Below are 23,229 nucleotides of genomic sequence, written 5' to 3'. Positions count from 1 at the left end.
TATCAATAGTGTATATATGTCAATCCCAATCTCCCAATTCATCCCATCCCCCCTTTCCACCCTTGGTAACCATGATTGATTAAATCATGGCCATTAGTGATTGGACTCAATCTCCAGCCCTTCTCCCCCTCAAGAGGTTGAAGGGTGGGGCTGAAAGTGCCAAACCCCTAATCACGTGGTTGGCTCTCCTGGCCACCAGCCCCCATATTTGGTTGCTTTCCAAAAGTAAAACTGTCACTGTTTGCAGATGACATGATACTATACATAGAGAATCCTAAAGATGCTACCAGAAAACTAATAGAGCTAATCAATGAATTTGGTAAAGTAGCAGGATACAAAATTAATGCACAGAAATCTCTGGCATTCCTATATACTAATGATGAAAAATCTGAAAGTGAAATCAAGGAAACACTCCCATTTACCATTGCAACAAAAAGAATAAAATATCTAGGAATAAACCTACCTAAGGAGACAAAAGACCTGTATGCAGAAAATTATAAGACACTGATGAAAGAAATTAAAGATGATACAAATAGATGGAGAGATGTACCATGTTCTTGGACTGGAAGAATCAACATTGTGAATATGACTCTACTACCCAAAGCAATCTACAGATTCAATGCAATCCCTATCAAACTACCACCGGCATTTTTCACAGAACTAGAGCAAAAAATTTCGCAATTTGTATGGAAACACAAAAGACCCCGAATAGCCAAAGCAATCTTGAGAACGAAAAATGGAGCTGGAGGAATCAGGCTCCCTGACTTCAGACTATACTACAAAGCTACAGTAATCAAGACAGTATGGTACTGGCACAAAAACAGAAAGATAGATCAATGGAACAGGATAGAAAGCCCAGAGTTAAACCCACGGACATATGGTCACCTTATCTTTGATAAAGGAGGCAGGAATGTACAGTGGAGAAAGGACAGTCTCTTCAATAAGTGGTGCTGGGAAAACTGGATAGGGACATGTAAAAGTATGAGATTAGATCACTCCCTAACACCATACACAAAAATAAGCTCAAAATGGATTAAAGACCTAAATGTAAGGCCAGACACTATCAAACTCTTAGAGGAAAACATAGGCAGAACACTCTATGACATAAATCACAGCAAGATCCTTTTTGACCCACCTCCTAGAGAAATGGAAATAAAGACAAAAATAAACACATGGGACCTAATGAAACTTAAAAGCTTTTGCACAGCAAAGGAAACCATAAACAAGACCAAAAGACAACCCTCAGAATGGGAGAAAATATTTGCAAATGAAGCAACTGACAAAGGATTAATCTCCAAAATTTATAAGCAGCTCAGGCAGCTCAATAACAAAAAAACAAACAACCCAATCCAAAAATGGGCAGAAGACCTAAATAGACATTTCTCCACAGAAGATAAACAGACTGCCAACAAACACATGAAAGGATGCTCAACATCTTTACTCATTAGAGAAATGCAAATCAAAACTACAATGAGATATCATCTCACACCAGTCAGAATGGCCATCATCAAGAAATCTAGAAACAATAAATGCTGGAGAGGGTGTGGAAAAAAAGGAACACTCTTGCACTGCTGGTGGGAATGTGAATTGGTACAGGCACTATGGAGAACGGTATGGAGGTTCCTTAAAAAACTACAAATAGAACTACCATATGACCCAGCAATCCCACTACTGGGCATATACCCTGAGAAAACCATAATTCAAAAAGAGACATGTACCAAAATGTTCATAGCAGCCCTATTTACAATAGCCCGGAGATGGAAACAACCTAAGTGTCCATCATCGGATGAATGGGTAAAGAAGATGTGGCACATATATACAATGGAATATTACTCAGCCATAAAAAGAAATGAAATTGAGCTATTTGTAATGAGGTGGATGGACCTAGAGTCTGTCATACAGAGTGAAGTAAGTCAGAAAGAGAAAGACAAATACTGTATGCTGACACATATATATGGAATTTAAGAAAAAAAAATGTCATGAAGAACATAGGGGTAAAACAGGAATACAGACACAGACCTACTAGAGAATGGACTTGAGGATATGGGGAGGGGGAAGGGTAAGCTGTGACAAAGTGAAAGAGCGGTATGGACATATATACACTACCAAACGTAAGGTAGATAGCTAGTGGGAAGCAGCCGCATAGCACAGGGAGATCAGGTCGGTGCTTTGTGACCGCCTGGAGGGGTGGGATAGGGAGGGTAGGAGGGAGACGCAAAAGGGAGGGGATATGAGAACATATGTATATGTATAACTGATTAAATTTGTTATAAAGCAAAAAATAAAAAAAATAAAATAATAATAAATAAAAAATAAATTAAAAAAAAAAAAAAAAGAGGTTGAAGGGTGGGGCTGAAAGTGCCAAACCCCTAATCACGTGGTTGGCTCTCCTGGCCACCAGCCCCCATATTTAGTTGCTTTCCAAAAGTTGCCTCATTAACATAATTACCTTTATCTCTCACTATCTTGGTATCTTCAACATCCTGCCTGGCAGAAAGACACTTTCATGGCAACACGTGGTTTTCACAAATATTTGAATATCTTTTTGCCATTCGCCCTTAGTGTTCTTCAAAAATGAGTGGAAAACAAAAAACTTGTGTGGATACAAGTGATAATACAACTGAGGCAAAGTTGGAAATTTTACAGTTGCTGAAACAGCCAAAAGTTAGTTAGCCTCAAGCCTTGCTTGTGAAGAGAAGTCCGAAAGTAAAGATTACGTATAAAATGTGATATCATTCAAGAGTGTTTCTAAAAGATGAGGTGTGGTGAAGATGGAGAAAATGAAGAGAGCTTTAAATTTTTGGATTAAGGAGAATCGTCAAAAAATCATCTTTGTGGTTCCAAACACAGAGGGAAGTTCCCAGATGCACAGAACTGATGACGGGGTACTCTTTGCTACTGACCCCTTAGAACAAGAGGAAGAAAGCTATTGCTCAACTTGGCCTCGACAGTCTTTGCAGGAAGTAGGTAAGTCAGCCTCAAAGTCAGCAATCACAATCTTCAGCTGCATTCCCTACTGGGTATCACCAGATGCCCTTCTCAGAGTCTAATTTCTTCTGTCTGTTAAATGTCAGCTCAAGTAAATGAAGCTAAAATTTTTGTTTAGAAAACTATTTCATATTGTCTATGCAGGAGTCCCCGTATCTGTGGGGGATGTTTTCCAAGACCCCCAGTGGACGCCTGAAACCTCGGATGGTTCTGAGTCCTATATATGTTTTTTTTCTATACTTACATAAGTATGATAAAGTTTAAATTGTAAATTAGGCCCAGTAAGAGATTAACAACATTTCTCCCTACTATATAGATGGGACCTCATCAACCTTTTCCCCCAGAGTTTATGTGGGTCTCTTTCCTAAAACTGGACAAAATGTTAGATTTTTAATCTTTGGTAATATGATGTTACAGAGAAATTGCTTTTCTTCTGTTATTGTTCAGCTCAGTCATCTTCATATATGCTAATCCTCACTAGTCACTTGTGTTATTTCATTTGGAATATCAATGTCTTTGTTACTGGTTCTAAGAACTCATTTATGACTAAGGATGTTAACCATTTATCATGCAATGTAAATGAAATATCATATTTTATTGCCATCAAAAAAGAGAGATTAACAACAGTAACTAATAATAAAATAGAACAATCTTAACAGTTTACTGTAATAAAAGTTATGTGAATGTGGTCTCTCTCTCTCTCTCTCTCTCAGAATCTTATTATTAAAATTTAATGCCTTTTTCCCCAGTGATTAATGTTTACTGTGATGTAATTTATCCCACAAAAAATGAATGTAATCTCTTTATTGTGGCTTATACTTTTCATCTTCATGATTATTTTTGTACCATTTTAATGCTTTGTCTTAGGGTAGCAGAACTTACATTCTTTGTTTGCACTTATCAATTTCTTACCTTTAAGCTCTTCAGAGTCATTTTATTTGAAACCTAGCTTTTATAAAGAAAATATAGTTGGAAAAAAATGTAAATGCCTTTTCCATCTTAACTAAGCACTTAACACACCCTGTGGCTGTAACTTTTGCAGTTGGCGGTGCAACGGCAAAACTAACACAAATTTCTTTTTCCTTCTTCACAATTTCTTATTGTAGATCTTAGCAGCCTCAGCATACGATTTGTTTTCTTTCCTTAGTCAGTCGAGAACTTTCACCTTTTCACTTAAAGGAAGCACTTTACAGCTTCCCTTTGGCACATCTGAATTGCCAGTGTCACTGCTCTTGCATTGGGGCCATTATTAAGTAAAATAAAGGTCACTTGAACACAAGCACTGGAATACCTCAACAGTCAACCTGATAACTGAGCCGGCTACTAAGTGACTAACAGGCAAGATACACTGGACAAAGCGATGCTTCATGTCCTGCGTGGGCTGGATTAGATGGTGGGAGAGCCCGTCACGTTACTCAGAAAGGTACACAATTTAAAACATATGAATTATTTCTGAAAGTTTTTATTTCATATTTTCGTGGAAATCAAAACCAAGGGTGGGGGGGACCACTGTGCTTGACATTGAATCTACATTTTAAGTGTTTCAAATGCCTGTCACATATATATTTAACATAGTATGCCATAGTTAGGGATTTTTGTCACAAATTCTAGCTTTCTAAGTCTATTCCTTGGCTTTTATACGTTGGACCTTTTTTCATGCTTTTGAGAGACATTCATTTATGCATAACTGTGGAATATTTAAAACACACAGATATGGTTACCAAAGGGGAAAGGGGGGAAAGCGATAAATTAGGAGTTTGGGATTAACATATACACCCTACTATATATAAAGTAGATAACCAACAAGGACCTACTGTATAGCACAGGGAACTATAGCCACTATTTTGTAATAACCTATAAGGGAAAAGAATCTGAAAAAATATATGTATATGTATAACTGAATCACTTTGCTGTACACCTGAAACTAACACAACATTGTAAGTCAACTATACTTCAAACACATGCACACACACACACACACATACACAGAAAATTACAGAGAATAAATAACAACCACCCATTTATTTACCCTTCCCCGATTTAACAAGTGTTAAAATATTAAGTGTGTTGAATGTTAAATTTAACACTTTACAAGTTCCCTCCCTGCCAGAGGCCATCACTCTTCTGCTTTCTACCTTCGCAGATTAATTTCACCTGTTCATATGAAAGGACTCATATATTATGCAATCTGGTGCCTGGCGTCTTTCACTTATGACAAAGTTGAAATTCATCCATGTTCTTACCCCTATCTGTAGTCTGTTCTCTTTTATTGCTGACTGGTAAGTTCAGTGTATGAATTTACCAGCTTGGTTGTCCATTCTTTAAACAACACGCTCACCCATGCCCTGCCCCCAACAAGTGCCCTCTGAGGCGGTGGTGTGCTCCTGTCCAGGTTCATGTCTACACAGTGAGGCCTCTCCACCTCTCTGTTCTGCCCCTTCCTCTCATATGCAGCCTGACTCCTGAGGCCCCAGAGAGCTAGCAGGACCCTGGGCATCAAGTAGGTCTCAAGGGCTGGGGGAGGGTAGTCTTCTGGGATAGCCAGGCCCTGGAGAAGGAAGTCAGACCCCCGGAGGTGGTGGTGGTGGGAGAGTATGGGGGCTTTTCACCAAGGTGCCTTTGGCCTCTGGCCCCTGACTCTCTATAATTAACCAAGTACTTCCTCACTGAGCCTTCCTCCTGCCACGTCAAGCCCTGAGTCATTATTTTAACTCTCCCTGAGACTCGGAGCACCCTTCAGTGCTCTGCTGCCCGGCCCTCTTTTTCTCTGATGCGCTGCTCGGGGATGGCCTTTGGAGTTGTGCTGCTCCTGGCTGGTGAGTGGGGTTCCTCAAGGCTGGGAGAAGCCCTGTGGTGGGGTCTTGTTCAGCTCTCAGGAGGAGCTGAGGGAAGGGGAGAGGCCTGGTATCCAGTCTGGCTTGGAGGGAGGAATGGCCTGAAATCTGGGGAGGGGCGGGAGCTGAGCAAAGCTGAGGGAAGTGGGCTCATGAGTTACGCTTGGGTGGAGGATGAGCTGCTCTCCACCTTTCCCATGGCCCCCCTCCCTCCCGTGCGGGCCCTGGAGTGGGTGCTGTGAGTGAAGGGAGTCTGCCCCAGCGCCCCTGGGAGGGGAAGCCATGAGGCAGCGGAAGACTTTGGACAGCACCTCCTTGGCCCTGCATGTCCCCCAAGTCTTGATTTCAGGCAGGCTGTCCCACTGCTGCCAAGAGAACAGTCCAGAAGTTGACAACAGTATCAGGACCACATTCGTGTGTCATTTAAAAAATCACTTGGGTGTCAGTTGAAAATCAGATTTCACCCCCAAATCCTGATTTCCAGCTTTTCTTGAGAAATGAGAAGGTCTGGCTGCTCTGGGTACCTGAGCCTGGGAATGACTACCCCACTTGATTCCCTGGTGCTCATACCACCATCCCCAACTTCACTCTTTGATGTCACCTGCCCGGCTTCTGAGGCACCTGGGTCTGAGTGCCTTGGTATCCTGTTACTTGTCAGATCACAGGGGCCACTTTCAGGAACAGAATCACCCTTTGTGAGGAAGACATAGGATGTGAGGCTCCCCTGCGTGTGACTGCAGCAGGGTCCCAGCATCCTAAACATCTAGCCTCTTCCCAGAACCCCAGGGTTCAGGTGTCTGGACCCTCCCTGTCACTGCCTGGCCTGGTGCCTGACCTCCTTAAAGCTTCCCTACTCTTGGGGTTGGAGTCAACTCCTCAATCCAGAGACAGCTGGGCCTTCTAGGAGGAATGGGGAGGAATGGGGAGGGCTTTTTCCAAACCACCCCCCCCGCCGCAATTGCTTGCAGGAAAAAGCTCTTGAAATGTAGGGGGTCTTCCCTGAGGCTTTCTAGCTTAGCCTTTGGGAAGGGGGACGTTGATGAGTCAAGGTTGGTGAGAGTGAATTAGATTCCTGGCTGTGCCAGTGACTTGCTGTGCAGTTCCGGGTCAGTCATCAAATACTAAAGTCACCTGCTAAGGGCCAGGCACTGTCCCAGGCACCAAGACAAGAGAGATGTAGTAGTCCTTGCCCTCCTAGAGCCTGGCACCAGGGACGGGGACATGGAGAACACATAATGACAAATAATTAATCTCAGAATTCTAAGTCTGTTCCCCAATCTGGATCTTAGGGTCTCTGCGTAACGAGAAGATGGGGCACGACAGTTTTTAAGTGGATGACCTGGGGGCAGTCCCAATATCCCTGGTGTAATTATTAATGGTGCCCCTTCCACTCTCAGAAGATCCCAGTTTAGACAGTAAATGTACGGTCACTTTATCTTTAAAGAACATTCCTGACCTAAGCTATCAGGAGGTGACTGGCCTAATTTCAGATTGTGGATGTATTTGAAGTGTCTATGAGGGGACATTTCTCTGGATGGTTGCCCGTTGCACTGTGCTTTGACTATTTTTGACGGAGGGTGAGAGATGGGAACCACACAGAAGGCAACCAGGAAACAAAGAAGGAAAGAATGCCCTTCTCCCGGGCAGGTGGGGAACCAAGGCTATGTGGGGTGGGTATCAAGACCCCAAGCAGTCAGGGGTCCAGAGGAGAAGGGGCTTCTCTGACTGTCCCTTTCACCACCCCTTCCTGAATTCCTCAGTCCTGGCTTCTTATCATGGATTCAACTTGGATGTGGAGGAGCCCATGGTCTTCCAAGAGGATGGAGCCAGCTTTGGGCAGAGCGTGGTCCAGTTTGGCAGATCTAGGTAGGCTCCGCCCACTTCCCCAGCTCCACCCCCTTGGCCTGCAGGCAGGTGGCTGCATGTGGCAGCCCAGGAGGTTCCCTGGAGGAAGGGCAGCATGGGCGAGAAGCCTGTACATGACACCACTGACTACTGACCCCTGGCATGAGCTGGGCAAGGACAGGGTCAGCCGTGCCCAGCCTGCCCAGTCCTTAAGGGTCTGTGCTGGCCCTATGAGGATCCCCGTGCATGAAGGAGTGTGACACCAAATAGCAAATAGGAAACACCAGGACAGGCAGAGAGGGAGGCACTGCAGAAGAAAGGGGGAAAAACTTTCCAAGAACAAGAGACCCCGCATTTTTATTTTGCACTGGGACCAGCAAATTATGTACCTGCCCTGCCTCCAGAAGTGCACATTCTTGGGTCCCAGAGACAGGGACCCAAGGAGTTGAAGTCACAGTGTGATGCAAGCATAACCAGAGTCTGGGAGGCAGAAAAAGGGAGACCTCAAACCCAGGAGGGAATTCCAGGAAGACTTCACAGAGGAGGTGGCATTGGCAATGAGCCTGAGAGCACAGGACAGTTCACTTGGCCAAGAGGGAGCACACAGAAGTCACTGAGTTCTAAATGTACATCCCTCCTCCTTCCTCACCCTGCTGGCAGGCTGGGAATGTGGAAGCAAGTGCCAGGCGCCAGAGTTTTATTTTTTCTTTGTTCGTTTGTGTTGAAATATAACACAGAGACTGAAATGCACAAATCCAAAATCCAACTCAATGAATTTTTCTTATGTGTGTACCCAGGTAAACACCACCTAGATCAAGATGTAGAACCTCTCCAGGCCCCTCTCGCCTGGGTTCCCTTGGGACTCTCCTGATCACACAACACTGAACAAATCCAGAGAGAACCTCTGTCCCACTTACCATCACCACCAATTTGTGTTGGGGCCCTATGTTTTTTTTTTAAAAAATGAATATAAAACTCTTGATTGACCGCTGTTCACCAGTATTTACAGTAAAGTAAATCATATATATTGGATGATATTCTGATTGCTACAAAGTTACTGTTTTTCCTCGTTTCTGCTGAGTTGTTACCCAAATACGAGAAGAGTGAGCCCACGTCTAAGGAATGAGGTGAAGAAAAACATGCAGATAAATAGTCTAAGACTAAAAGTTTATTCACGCATTTGTGCCAGCAGGTCCCAAACGGCTACATCTCCAGCCATCTGATTCAGTTTCATCCTCAAGCCTTAGACAAACAGGAATTTCAGGTTTCCATAAAGAAATGGCTCTCTAGAAGGAATCTTTAAATGACAATTTAACAAGACTTGCTTGGCTAATTAGTTAAAGTACACTAGTATTTGTCTAGTTTCCTCATCTGAGTAGCGAGGTTGTTGGTAGTGAGAACATTTTTCCAAATTAAAAAATTCTCTCCTTTCAAGGAATTTTGCAAATAAATGGTTGCATTTATATGACTGCAGATATAGATGTGGCTTCTGATACAGCTGCTTAAAATGGTCCAATTTAAATTGTTTATCTTATATTTAAATTGTCCAATTAATTACAGAATTATCTATTTGGTTTCAAAAGCTTCGGGACATTTTTCCATTTTTTCTATTTGAGGCGACCTATTGGGTGGCTCAGAATGATGGCTCCTAGGAAAAAAATTGCACTGACCTGTGGTTAGGAAATGCTGTTTTTGTTCTGAATAGTATTATTTTGGGTGAATGTTAAAACACACACACACACACAACCCCCCAAACCATTTGTATACACAAACACACATATATTTATGTATACACACACACATACACAAACAAATAAACAAAAAGCCCAGCACGGCCTTTCAGCATACGTGGGTTAGACTCGGGCCCTGATTTTTAATAGCCTCACACGTGGCAGAAGCCAAGAGCTCCCCTCATGAAGTCTCACTTCCCCATGACACTTCTTCACCCGAAGCGCCTTGTGCCCCAACCCCTCCTGTGACTGTCTGTCCTGGTTGTGCCTCCAGACTCGTGGTGGGAGCCCCCCTGGAGGTGGTCGCAGTCAACAAAACAGGACGTTTGTACGACTGCCTGGCTGCCACCGGCTTGTGTCAGCCCATCTTGCTGAATAGTGAGTGACTCGCCCCAGGAATCAGGGCCTTCAACCCTCCTACACCAGACCGCCCCCTCCTCAGCCTCCTGCTCAGACTGTCCCCCCAAACGAGGGTGTGCCCTTGAGTGTGACCCTGTGTGTCTGACCTCTCAGCACCCCCAGAGGCCGTGAACACGTCCTTGGGCCTGTCCCTGGTGGCCTCCACCGATCTCTCCTGGCTGCTGGTGAGTGTTTCTGGGTGCCAGGAGGGTCTCAAGGGAAGAACAGGGGCCAGAGGAGGCTGGGGCTAGGCGAGAAGGAGGGGAACTGTTCTGGGGGCCCCCTCGCTCACACAGGCCTCTGTCCCCAGGCCTGCGGCCCGACCATGCACAGAGCCTGTGGGGAGAACATGTATGCAAAAGGCGTTTGCCTCCTGCTGGGCTCCCACCTGCAGATCATCCAGACAGTCCCCGCCACCCTGCCAGGTAGGGATAGCAGTTCCGTGTGGAGCACGTGCTGGCACTGCTCATGCGTGCAGAGCATGAAGCCTGGGTCTCGGCCTCTTGGGCCTCCTGTGTGCAGGCCCCTTCCCAGAGGCCTCGGCAAGCACAGGAGGGGCTGGGAGCATGGTCTGGCCTGGCAGGAGGGGTAGCTCATGGCAGGAGCCCTAAGCCAGCCAAGCAGTAATGGCTCTGATGGGGCAGGAGGGAGTCCAGCTCTTGCAGGAGGCATGAGGGCCCTACATTTGCCAACAGGTACAGGGATGCCTCCTGGTTTCCAGAGGAAGGGCCTTGGGGGGGTGAAAATGTGTGGTGAGGACGATAGATCCAAGAATCCAAGAGGGAAGCAGTCCTGGGTCATTCACTGCTGAACTGCCAGGACCCCCCCAGACTCACTCTTCCCCTTCCAAGGGGAGCAAATGACCCGGCCATGGGGAGTGTGAGGCACAGTTTTGCAGCACTGATGTCATCCACAGAGAATGGTGACTGGAGGCCCTGCCGTGGCTTCTCTCTGAAAGTCTGTCTTTACAAGTTCATCTTCTGTGTCCTTGGGCAAGTGGCTTCTTTCCCTGGGCCTTAGTTTCCTCATTGGTAAAATGGAGCTTAATAATCGAGGTGGCTATTAGGATTAAAAAATTTAATACACATAAAGTGCTTAGACTCCTTTCTGGCACATGTATGTGATCGCCATTATGACTGATTTTCTAGCTGAAGACCATGTATTCCGTCTAGGAGGAAGATACAGATAAACTGCCCCATCTTGGCATCAGAGAGAATAATGGGCCCCAAATGAGATCCAGGGACCACTCAAGGCATGATTTAGACCAGAGAAACCATGATGCCAGCCTTGGTGGGCTTTTAGCAGAAAGTAAAACAGCAGCAGAAAGAGCCCCCAGACCAAATTGTGAGAGCAGAGTCTATAGAGGGGACAGAGAGAGTGGAAAAGACTCTTGTGGGTACCATACCCCATCTGGGATGTCTGTGCAGCCAGACATTTACTAGATGGTAAATGTCTTTTCCTAGATGTTTCTGGGGCTCATGAGGTGGGATGCCTGATCAAAATGGGACACAGATGTGTAAAACTGGTCCAGACGAGGCAGGTTTAAATAGATTTGGCAGGACTGTGTGCCAGGCAGTACTGCGTACTGGGTTCCGGGTGTGCATCACCTTATAGCATCCTCTCAAGATCCCTGTGGAGGCCAGGATGATCCCCATTTTATAGAGAAAACTGAGGCTCAGAGAGGTGAGTTTCCACTTTAGGAAGTGGCGGAGCCCAGAGCTTGAGCCAACCTTGCCTGATTGGCTCAGTTCTTTTTCAGAAGGCCATTCAGCTACAGCCAGCTGCCTGCTTTGGGAAGCCCAGTGGATGCAATAAAAGAAGCAAGAAACAGAAGTAACATTGCGAGGGTGCTGGCCCCAGGCCTAGTCTGAGAGAGCATGTGAGGGTGGTTTTGTGATGCAGCTAAAAATGTGGGCCCAAGTACAAGACGTGGTGGCAGGGAACGCCAGCTGCTGGGGACAGATCAAGGGTGAGAAGGGGAGCACCTGAGGGCTTCTCAGCCTGTTGTGTCGGTGGCTGGATTTCCTGGTCTTCAAGGAAGCAGGGAGGGAAGTGATCTTCCATTTCTTCTGGGCATTGGTGATGTTGGTTGAGTAGGGGGGATGGGTGAGGAGTGAGGAGATGGGAGAAGGCATTTTTGCTTCAGTGCCCTGAGGCAGGGTACCACGGCTCAGCATCACACCTCAGAGCTGTGGTGGTCTGATCTCCCAGCACCCTGGGACCAACACAGGATGTGGGGTGCCGGTGGAGGCATCAACCGGGTTTTGCATGCAGGCCACAAGCCCCTACGTAAGTCTGGGGACAACCTGAAATGTTTTATTTGTTCATTTACGTATGATGTGTCTTTCCATTATGGTGTGGACTCCACAAGGGCAGGGACGAGATCTTTTTTAAAGCTATGGTCTTTAATCAGACTTCCCCAGAGATAGACTCTGAGGCTCACCTGGGAATGTTCTCGGGAGCAACCCTTATGAGAGTGTGAGGGAAGCAGGACTTGGCAGATGGAGAGGATGCACTGTGAGAGGCCTCAGCTGCCCCACGGAGAGCTCAGAGCATGGCCGGATATGTGTTGCCCGCAGGAGCAGGAGGTGACCTTGGGCAAGGCACCTCCCTTTTTTTTTTTTTTTTTTGTGGTAGGCGGGCCTCTCAGCGTTGTGGTCCCTCCTGCTGCAGAGCACAGGCTCCGGACGTGCAGGCTCAGTGGCCATGGCTCACGGGCCTAGCCGCTCTGCGGCATGTGGGATCTTCCCGGACCGGGGCACGAACCTGTGTCCCCTGCATCGGCAGGCGAACTCTCAACCACTGTGCCACCAGGGAAGCCCCAGCACCTCGCTTTTGAGTCGGGTGACACTTAGGGAGGAACTCTGCTGGGAGCCATCAACAGCCAACTTCCTGCAGCTGGGAATGAGCACCTCCATCCTGATGGGGGACAGGTCTTGGTGGCACACCTTAGCACCCGCTGCAGGTGTGTCCTTGGGCCTAGAACAATGCCTGGCATGTGGTGATGATGGTGATAACAGCTACCACTTATGGGGTGCCAGGCCCTGTCTTAAGTACTTTATGTACATATTCATTCTTTTTATCTTTGCAATAATCCCATGTGGTAGGCACTACTATTACCCATTTTACAGATGGGGAAAACTGAAGCCCAGTGAAGTTATGTAACTTGCCTGCATTCACCACTAAGAGGTGGGCAGAGGTGGGATTCGAGCCCAGGCATGCTGGCTCCAGGATGCACATTCTGAACCACTTCGCTAAATTGCCTTCCACTGTGCCCCACAGTATCCCTGGTGGTGTATTCAATAAATATTTGTTGACTAAATGAGTGAGGAACCCACCCGGGCCCCACCCTCTACTTCTTCCTCCCCTTTTGTAGGCCTTGTGGAAGGAGGGGAGCAACAGGGATTCTGCTGAAGGGAGAAGGGGCTTGGGCAACAGATTTGGACCTCCTCAGTGGAGGGTGTCAGAAACTGGGTGGGCCAGGGGGCCTTGGCATCCCTACGCCAAGGATGGCCCCCTGGCTCTGTGGAGCAGAAAGGGTTTCTGGATCCCAGGAAGTGGCTGGGACCTGCCCATGCATTTCTGATTCCTCCCTCTCTCTCTGCAGAGTGTCCAAATCAAGAGATAGACGTTGTTTTCCTGATTGATGGCTCTGGCAGCATTGACCGAAATGACTTTAAACGGATGAAGAACTTTGTCAGAGCTGTGATGGACCAGTTCAAGGGCACTGACACACTGGTGAAGGCTGGGCCCCTGAGGCCTGGGGATTGGGATCAGGGAGGGTCTACCTTTGGGAAGGCCAACCTGGGAGGGGGCCTGGCATCGCTGGGGGCTGGCTCAGTGGACTTGTGCCATGAGGAGGCCAGGGTCCAAGGTCAAGGTATGGTCCCAGTGCAGGGCTGATTTGAGCCCTAACCTGAGGAGGTACCCGCATCACATGTACTATGTCCCCACATGCCACAGGAAATACAATGTTTTTGCCGTTTAAATACATTGAAAGGATTATCAAATAATCTTACTGTGAAATTTGACTGAAGGTAACTTGGTCAAATGATGATTTCTTTATTATGTTTTCCATGTAACTCACAATTTCTTTATCTTATTTTATTTCCCAGTAATCAGTGTGTGTGTGTGTGTGTACATATATATATATATATATATATATATATATATATATATATATATAAATTCTTGAGAAGCAAGGAAATATAACCTACAAATTGATTTCATTATTATAAATTTTTTAAAAAAAATCTAAGTTTAACAAATATTGCGGTTGGCAAGGCTATTCTTTGTAAACTATGAAAGAAACATTATTTGGTTTTGATTTTCCAGTTTTCTTTTGGGGCCATTTATTTTGTTCTGGGTCTCAGTATATATTTGTCGGGCCTCAAAACCACATGGAACATGGTTTGTAAATACAAAATTATTCCAAAATAAAAAACTTCTTAAAAAACAACTCCTGAGGGCCTCCCTGGTGGCGCAGTGGTTGAGAGTCCGCCTGCCGATGCAGGGGATACGGGTTCGTGCCCCGGTCTGGGAGGATCCCATATGCCGCGGAGCGGCTGGGCCCGTGGGCCATGGCCGCTGGGCCTGCGCGTCCGGAGCCTGTGCTCCGCAGCGGGGGGGGCCGCGGCAGTGAGAGGCCCGCATACCACAAAAAAAAAAAAAAAAAGAAAAAAACAACTCCTGAGCCCCAGGGCCCTCTTCTTGGCCTTCACAGTTCTCGCTGATGCAATACTCAAACCTTCTGAGGACCCACTTCACCTTCAGCCAATTTCAGACCAGCCGGAGCCCTCAGAGCCTGGTGGATCCCATCGTCCAACTGAGTGGCCTGACGTTCACAGCCACAGGCATCCAGACAGTGGTGTAAGCTCCGCCCCATGCTGCCTGTGAATGACCTGCTACCTCACTGCTACCACCTGCTGGGTCTGCACAGCCCTTCTTAGAGGCTGAGGGAGGCTCTGGGGAAAGGGGCTCACAGGGGAGCGAGGGGGCTGCTGGCAGAGTCCTCCCTGGAGTGTTTCTGGTCCAATCGCTCATTGTGATCCCCTGATCTAGGGCGGGACTCCTCTGCAGCATGTTTCCCCTTTGCCTGGCTTTGGCTTGGCTGGACCCTGAGCCCACCTGGGCTTTGCTTCTCGGTTCCCATCCTGGCTCTCCGCTAGCTACCTGGGCCACCCTTGGAGTTACTGACTCTTTCTAAGTCTCAGGAAACTGTCCAATGAGGAAAAACTCACAACTTGGTTATAAGGATTAAGCGAGATAACATGAGTGAGGTGTTTCCGCACAAGAAGTGCGAGAGAAATGGTTGGGGATTTTCTCCAAAAAACGGTGCAGCTCCTCTTTACCTTCCTGGAAGGGACTCAGGAATTATTGCCAAGTGTCTTCTTTGTGCCTTTCTCTCCACTTAGCTCCCTTCATCCCTTCATCCTCTCATCCCTCATCCATTCAAGTCTCTATGTACCATGTGCCTGCCCAGCACTGGGGGCTAGGTGGTCCAGGAAGAAAATGGCTTAGGTGGTGGGACCACAGTGGAATGTGTGGTTCCCATGGGAAAACACTGGGTAGAATGTCTGGGATCCTTGACTTCCTGCACACCCTTGGGCACTAGGCCTGGGGATGGTGCTGGAGAAATATTGAAAAAGGGATGATCTGTCCAAAGGCACTCTCTTTACTTTTGGGTGGCTTTTCTGCCTTGAACACTGACCTGTTGGGACTGGACAACCAGGAAGAAAACCTCTGTCCCTTGAGTTGAAAGTCACACAGGAGGGGCATCTTTCCCAGTCCCTAAAGCTCCTCCCAGCAGTGGGCGATGGGGTGGTTCTCATCAACATCCATCCTCTCCCATCACCTCCCTGCTCCCTAGAGCCAAGCCCAGCTCTGCCACTGACTGGGTTGTTGCTGTGTTTTTGTTTTTTTTTCCTTTTAGAAGTTTCATTACAAAAAAGACAAAAAGGCAATAACACTAAGGAAAGTTTTGGAAAAAAAAAAAAGAAGCATTACCTACAGTTTCTCTAGCCAACCATCTCACAGTATTTTGGCAACAAGGAAGAATAAGTACAAATGAATAAATAAGTCCTACTCTCAAAAAGCACAGTGTCGGGCTTCCCTGGTGGCGTGGTGGTTGAGAGTCCGCCTGCCAATGCAGGGGACACGAGTTCGTGCCCCGGTCCGGGAGGATCTCACATGCCGCAGAGCGGCTGGGCCCGTGAGCCATGGCCGCTGAGCCTGCGCGTCCGGAGCCTGTGCTCTGCAATGGGAGAGGCCACAGCAGTGAGAGGCCCGCGTACCGCAAAAAAAAAAAAAAAAAAAAAAAAAAAAAGCACAGTGTCATTTCCATCCTTGTCTTTATTTAGACATATTTTATATAGTCACAATCAGGGCAGAAACTATTTTCATACTGCCATTTTTTTCCATCTGTTACATAAACCTGTTCCATGCTTCTTTACAGCTTTTATTGTTTTCCTTTGAAATGGCTGTGTAGTTTTCCACCAAGGGGCTGGGTCATGATTTGCTAAACCCCTTCCCTAACACGGGACACTTAGGTTGCTTCAGTATTATATTTGGCATGTGTATGTTATTTGGTGCATATGTGTGTGTGTGTGTGTTTATTCTGAGTTTGTAGAACTGCATGAACATATATGTTACATTTTAAATCATTTTAATCATTTAATCATATGTTTAATTTTTAATCATTTGTAATAGCTACCATAGAATTAATGCTTACCTATAGGCCAGTCACTGTTGGAAAAGCTTCACCTCATTTGACCCTCAGAATAACCTGATACTATTTGTCTCAGTTATTTACTGCTGCCTGACAAACCACTCCCAAATTTAGTGGCTTAAACAACACCCCTTTTGTTACTACTTTTCATGATCCTGGGGCTCAGCTTTTCTCAGGTGGGGTCTCTCATGTGGCTGTGGCCATGTGGCATCTGAGGCTGGACTATGAGAGCTTCATTCACATGGCTGCTGCCTTGGCAGGATTGGCTGGAAGGCTGGGCTCAGCTGGGATGGCTGGGCCTCTCTCTTCATGTGACTGCTCCATGGGGTGCCTCTAACAGGTTGACTAGACTTCTCTCATGGCGGCTCAGGGCTCCGCAAAGTGCAAAAGCTACCAAGGTTTCTTAGGCCCATAACTGGCACAGGGTCACTTCTGCTGCATGCTGCTGATTAAAGGGAGTCACAGGCCAGGTTCAATACGGGAAAGGAACCAGGTGTGGCTCACTGGGGGCCATCTTTGGAGACCAGCTATGGCACAATTATTGCTCTCATCTTGCATGGAGAGAAGCAAAGGCACAGAGAGGTGAAGTACCTTGCCTTGTTGCCTCCTGGGAATGAGGTTCTGTAGTGGATGGAACTTTAGCAACAAGGAATATGAGTACCTTTGTTCTCAGTCTCACTAATTATTGTCAGTATGTATCCATGTCTTAACATACCTGAGTCTCAGGGTGCCAGGACTCCCCAGTCTTTCCAGAGGAGCTTCTAGTGCTGCAAATGATTTCTTCCCAGAATCTCAGTAGAGTCACCCCCCCTTTTCTTCCTCGATAGGAAAGAACTATTTCACAGTAAGAATGGGGCCCGTAAAACTGCCAAGAAGATCCTCATTGTCATCACAGATGGGCAGAAATATAAAGACCCCCTGAAATACAGCGATGTCATCCCCCAGGCAGACAGAGCCAACATCATCCGCTATGCCATTGGGGTATGTCCCCTTCCTCATGGCTCCCCCAGACTCAGCCTGCACCTCCCCCAGGCAGAAGGGCTGGCGGGCTCCTCCTCCTCAGCTGCCTCTCTGCCACAGGTGGGAGATGCTTTCCAGGATCCCACTGCCAGGCAGGAGCTGAACATCATTGGCTCAGTGCCTTCGGAGGACCACGTGTTCAAGGTGGACAACTTTGTGGCACTCAGCAGCATCCAGAAGCAGCTGCAGGAGAAGATCTTTGCAGTCGAGGGTAAATGGGAAGTGACCTTGGGTCTCGGAATTGAAAGAGTCGCGATCCAGTTGTGCCCCTCAGTCCTGAAGGTTCATCCCGGCTCATAGCTCACCCAAAATTGTTCCCCAGAACCCAAGCCCCAGACCTCATTCTCCTCTTTCTGCTCTGAATCTTCATGGTTTCAAGGTCTCCGGGAGCCTGACTGACCTGTTTCCCCACAGGAACGCAGTCAAAGAAAAGTAGCTCCTTCCAGCACGAGATGTCTCAAGAAGGCTTCAGTTCCATCCTCACAACGGTGAGTGGAGTGTGTGCTTGATTAACGAGTATCAGGCACCAGCCCTGTGTTGGGAGCTGGGAACCAGAATAAACAAGAACGCAGACCTTGTCCTCAAGCTCACCACCTAGTCCAGGAGAGACACACAGGCAGTGTATGTAGGTACAGAGAACAGGATAGGGGAGGTTCCTGCTCTCCTGGATCGCATAACTAGTGGGAGGAGGTGACAAACAACAAACAAATGAAAGACTTTCAGATTGTGCTAAGCATTGGGATAGAGAAAGAGAGGTGTCAGAGGAGGCCTAAGGAGTAACAGCTGAAGCTGAATGTTGAGAAAGGGCGAGGCCTGGAAACATACGGTGACAGATTGCTCCAGGTAGAGGAAAAAGCAAGTGCAAAGGTCCTGAGTCAGGAACAAGGTTACTGCACTAGAGAGATAGAAGGGCCAGCACAGCTGGAGCAGAGTGAGCTAGGGGCAGCATGGAGAGAGGGTGGGAGAGATGGGAAAGACCAGCCCATGCAGACCAAAGAAGTGACAATATAGACACACAATTGTCTGAAAGTAGATGTGTGTTCAAAATATCCAGAGGGATTTGCTTCAGAATAACTTTGAGGGCAATTGAGGGGGACGTAGACGTGGAACAAGGTTTGTCATGAGTTAATCACTGACGCTGGGTCACGGGTTCTTATGGGTTCATTATACATTTCTTTCGACTTTTGTATATGTCCTAAATTAGCCATAATCAAAAGTTTGAAAAGGCAATAAGCATTCAGAGGAGGAAATGCCAATCGCTTCCTGAGGGAGCCAAGGAAGACCTCGCAGAGGTGGCTTAGAGGTTGACTCTTCCAGAGAGATGAGCTGCGTCCCAGAAAGAGGAGAGAGGAGTGTCCAGGCCAGAGGCTTGGTGTATTTTGGAACAGAGTGTCACTCCACAGGCTCGATTGGGAAGGATCCTAAATGCCACCCTCAGGTGCTTGGGGACAGTGAGCCACCTTGGTTTGTCAGCAGGATGGTGGCTGCACGTTTGGGTTGGAAGAAACCCAACTCTGGGGCAGTAGATGAAACAGAGGAAAGCAAGCTAGGAGGCAGGAAGGGCAGTGGGTGAGAGGCGCTGGGGTGACCGTGATGGCGGCAGTGGGGACGGACTGAGAGATGTAGGAATCAGGGACATGGAGGCTGCTGGTGAGAGCTAGGGGAGAGCAAAGAGAATTCCACATGATGGGTGGAACCATTGGCAGCCATTGCTTCGGAATAGGCTATCCTCTTCTTCTTCCCACCTGCTCAGCCCTGGAATCCTTTCCTCCCAGGATGGACCAGTCCTGGGGGCTGTGGGGAGCTTCAGCTGGTCTGGAGGTGCCTTCCTGTACCCCCCAAATAGGAGCCCCACCTTCATCAACATGTCTCAGGAGCACGCGGACATGAGTGACTCTTACCTGGGTGAGGCAAGGCTGTGGTCGGAGGGCCGGGCGGGAGACGGGCTGCCTGGGAAGAGCAGGGGCCCGTGGGTGGGGAGTGGAAGCCTCTGTGCTGAGGCCTGGTCCCCCTAGGTTACTCCACAGAGCTGGCCGTTTGGAAGGGGGTACACAGCCTGGTCCTGGGGGCCCCCCGCCATCAGCACACTGGGAAGGTTGTCATCTTCACCCAGGTGTCCGGGCAATGGAGGCCGAAGGCTGAAGTCACAGGGACACAGGTTGGGTGTGGAGGAGGCTCTCCAGGGGCAGAGAGGGAGATGAAGGGGATGCGGGGCCCAGCAGGGAGGGGCTGATATCTGGGGGGAGGCGGGACCTGGCCCAGAGCGGGTGCAGGGGTAGGCAGGATGACTCCACGCTCTGCCCTCCAGATCGGCTCCTACTTCGGGGCCTCCCTCAGCTCCGTGGACGTGGACAGAGATGGCAGCTCCGACCTGGTCCTCATCGGGGCCCCCCATTACTATGAGCAGAGCCGGGGGGGCCAGGTGTCCGTGTGCCCCTTTCCCCGCGGGGTGAGTGGCTGATGAGACCCGGGCTGGGTGGGGTCTGGGTGTGGAGGGGTCGCCTGGGGTGGGACCTGACACTGTTTTTGTTCTGCAGAGGGCTAAGTGGCAGTGTGGTGCTGTCCTGCGAGGGGAGCAAGGCCACCCTTGGGGCCGCTTTGGGGCAGCTCTGACGGTTCTGGGGGATGTGAACGGGGACAGGCTGACGGACGTGGCCATCGGGGCCCCGGGAGAGCAGGAGAACCGGGGTGCTGTCTACCTGTTTCACGGAACCTTGGGACTGGGGATCAGCCCCGCCCACAGCCAGGTGAGGCCCCTCTGCCTTCAGCCTCTTCTGTTCACCTCCTCCCCCCTGTTGTCAATTCACCTGATGCCGCCACCTGTCACTGGCCTCGGCAGTGACCATTCCCTTCCTCCTTTTAGTGGTTTAATTCCCCCAGGCCCAGCTAAGCACAAATTCTCTTTTCTCTCCTTTGACTCCAGACTTCAAACTGTGTGGGCAGCTTAGTAGTTAAGAGAGCACAGGCCCCAGGTCAAATGTCTGACCAGCCCTGTGAGCTGCGTGGCCTCAGGCAAGTGACCGATTTAGCCTCTGTGAGCCTTGGTTTCCTTCTATGAAAGGATGAGCAAATTCTATTGGCTTCTTGTAAAGATAACTCAGTGAGAGCACTAAGCATTCCATTCCTCAAATATTTATGAATGAACATACGTAATTTATGAATCAACGTGTAAACGATGAATAAATGAATCTATTATGCTCCCATCATTACGCTTTGATTTTGTCATTAACCTGCACCTCGTGGTCCTCATTGGACCAAAAGTGTTCCCCTCTCTGCCTGTGGACTGTGGGGTCCTCACTTTGCTTGCTCTCCACTCCTCCCCGCTCTTCAACTTCTCTACTCAGTGTCCTTTCCAAATCTTTCTTCTCCAACCTTTCCAATCCCCTTTCCTTGACTTGCACTTCTTTTGTCCTTCCCTGGCCAGCGGATTGCAGGCTCCCAGCTCTCCCCCAGGCTCCAATATTTCGGGCGTTCACTGAGCGGAGGTCAGGACCTCACCCAGGATGGACTGGTGGACCTGGCCATTGGGGCCCAGGGACACGCGCTGCTGCTCAGGTGACAACTCCCTTACTCCCCCCTTGCCTGCCCCTTGTGTCTGATTCACTAAGCTGCCCCCTCCCTTGTTCTCCTTCTGGGGGCCAGAGGCCCATCCTCAGCCCCTCATGCACCCTCAGGAGCTTGCCGGTGCTGAATGTGGAGGTGGCTATGAGATTCACGCCGCCGGAGGTGACAAAGTCTGTGTACCAGTGCTGGGAAGAGCTGCCCACCGCCCTGGAAGCTGGGGACGCCACAGTCTGTCTTACTATCCACAAAAGCTCACAGGACCAGCTAGGTGAGTTTCCTCCTGGTAGACCCAGACCCTCACTGTCCCCGAGAGGCCCCCAGCCCTATATCCTCAGGACGGAATGAGCTCAGGAACCCAAATCTCACCTCCATGTCCACCCAGCTATCCTCCTCCCTCTCTCTTCCCACACCCGGGCCTCTAGGTTCTGTCTCCAGGACACATCTGAGGTCTGCCCTCTCCACCGCCTTCCTCAAGGACATGGCTTCTCCTTCCCACCCACTCTGAGATGTGCCCAGGGCTATTCTTGCACGCCCCCTCCACTCTCCACAGGGAACTACAGCGATTGGTCCTAAACACTGCTTAACACCCCTCAACCACCCCCTTCTTGCATTTATAAAGACCAGAAGTTTTGCCCACAATGACCCTATGATTTGGTCCCTCTCTGCCTTTCTAGCCTCACCTTGTCCCCTTCCCCACTACGCCATACACATTTTTTTTTTTTTTTGGCCTGGCCACGTGGCTTGCAGGATCTCACTTCCCCCATCAGGGGTTGAACCCAGGCCCTCAGCAGAGAAAGTGCAGAGTCCTAACCACTGGACCTCCAGGGAACTCCTTTTTAATTAATGTGCCAACCTCCCTCTCCCTTCTGGTCTTAGCCACTATTCCCAGAGTCTGGGATTTTCCCCTCCCTGCTTTTCACCTGACTCCTGTTCATCCTCCAGGTCGGAGCTCAGACAAGGCCCATCCAGGAAAAGCATCTCTGACCCCCAGTCTGAGTTAACAAGCCCTCCTGGGTACCACTGAGGATCCCACCCTTGCATGGATCTCGCTGTGATGTTATGTCCTACGTACTGGTCTCTGTTTCTAGGCTGTGAGCTTATGAGGACAGGGACCATAATTCTCCTCCTTCCCCACATGTATCCCCAGCACCTGGTACAGTTCATGGCCCACAGAAAGTGCTCAGCAAGTCTTTATTGCATGAAACAATGAAAACAGAACATTTGCGCTTCTCTCACTTTCTGTCTTCCGTTCCCCCTTCTGCTTCAGGTGACGTCCGAAGCTCTGTCGTGTACGATCTGGCATTGGACCCAGGTCGTCTGATTTCTCGTGCCATTTTTGGTGAGACCAAGAACTGGACTTTGACCCGAAGAAAAACCCTAGGGCTGGGAGAGCACTGTGACACCATGAAGCTGCTTCTACCAGTGAGGACGTTGGGTTCTGGGAAAGGGAGAGGGAGGAAGGAGCCCAAGGCTAGCCTCTGGCATCTCCACTCCCTGCTGAGTGAGATGGGAAGGGTGGGAGCCTGCAGCTGGAGAGGGGAAAGTTGGGCCTGGGGAACCTGGCTCCACAGCGTGGATGGGGTGCTGTCTGGACAGCGGGGCATGGATGCAGTGGAGGAGAAGCTCGAGTAGTAGTAGCAAGTAAGGAGGAGAGCGAGTTCTTGAATGCCCCTTCTCCCTCAGGACTGTGTGGAGGACATGGCGAACCCCATCATCCTGCGACTCAACTTCTCCCTGGTTGGGGAGCCCATCTCCTCATCTCAGAACCTACGCCCTGTGCTGGCTGTGGACTCGCAGGACCGCTTCACTGCTTCTGTGAGTCTTCCAATGAAGTCCCGGGGATGTGCTGACTTTCACTGTGTCTCCATGTGCTTAAGAGCCTATGGTGGCTCCCAGCAACCACTTCAAATCTAAAATGCTTCCACCCAGTTCCCACAGTCCTGCCCAGCTTGGATTCCTACACACATCCCAGCTGGTTATCCACTTCACCCCAACATAAACTCTCTGGTTCTCATTCTGCAGACCCTTCCCAACTTTTCTCATTTCTATCTCTGTGCCTTTGTCCATGTCATCTTCCTTCCTTCCTTCCTTCCTTCCTTCCTTCCTTCCTCCCTTCCTTCCT

General features: G+C 48.7%; 1 protein-coding gene across 6 annotated transcripts in view; it reads left to right on the top strand.

The window, feature by feature from the left end:
* Positions 1–2,862: 2,862 nt before the first annotated feature.
* LOC309816429 (integrin alpha-D-like) overlaps positions 2,863–23,229 on the top strand; it is a 29,052-nt gene continuing 8,685 nt past the window's right edge. For 3 of the 6 annotated variants that reach the window (XM_082643907.1, XM_082643909.1, XM_082643910.1), the window contains exons 1-18: positions 2,863–2,967; positions 7,583–7,688; positions 9,672–9,775; positions 9,911–9,981; positions 10,107–10,221; positions 13,404–13,534; positions 14,520–14,665; positions 17,351–17,504; positions 17,604–17,754; positions 17,958–18,031; positions 19,319–19,448; positions 19,559–19,701; positions 19,852–19,992; positions 20,081–20,290; positions 20,968–21,098; positions 21,218–21,375; positions 22,375–22,529; positions 22,791–22,922. In XM_082643907.1, coding sequence (XP_082500033.1) covers positions 2,865–2,967; positions 7,583–7,688; positions 9,672–9,775; positions 9,911–9,981; positions 10,107–10,221; positions 13,404–13,534; positions 14,520–14,665; positions 17,351–17,504; positions 17,604–17,754; positions 17,958–18,031; positions 19,319–19,448; positions 19,559–19,701; positions 19,852–19,992; positions 20,081–20,290; positions 20,968–21,098; positions 21,218–21,375; positions 22,375–22,529; positions 22,791–22,922 — 2,355 coding nt within the window. In that variant the 5' untranslated portion in view covers positions 2,863–2,864. Of the gene's footprint in view, positions 2,968–5,717; positions 5,805–7,582; positions 7,689–9,671; positions 9,776–9,910; positions 9,982–10,106; positions 10,222–13,403; positions 13,535–14,519; positions 14,666–17,350; positions 17,755–17,957; positions 18,032–19,318; positions 19,449–19,558; positions 19,702–19,851; positions 19,993–20,080; positions 20,291–20,967; positions 21,099–21,217; positions 21,376–22,374; positions 22,530–22,790; positions 22,923–23,229 lie in introns of those variants that run through there. The other 3 variants (XM_082643908.1, XM_082643905.1, XM_082643906.1) reach the window with 3 other exon arrangements.

Source organism: Mesoplodon mirus, assembly GCF_964341445.2.
Source record: "Mesoplodon mirus genome assembly, chromosome: 15".
Lineage (NCBI taxonomy): Eukaryota > Metazoa > Chordata > Mammalia > Artiodactyla > Ziphiidae > Mesoplodon > Mesoplodon mirus.
The sequence above is the reverse complement of the archived record's forward strand: the minus strand, read 5'-3'. Positions and strand labels throughout refer to the sequence as shown.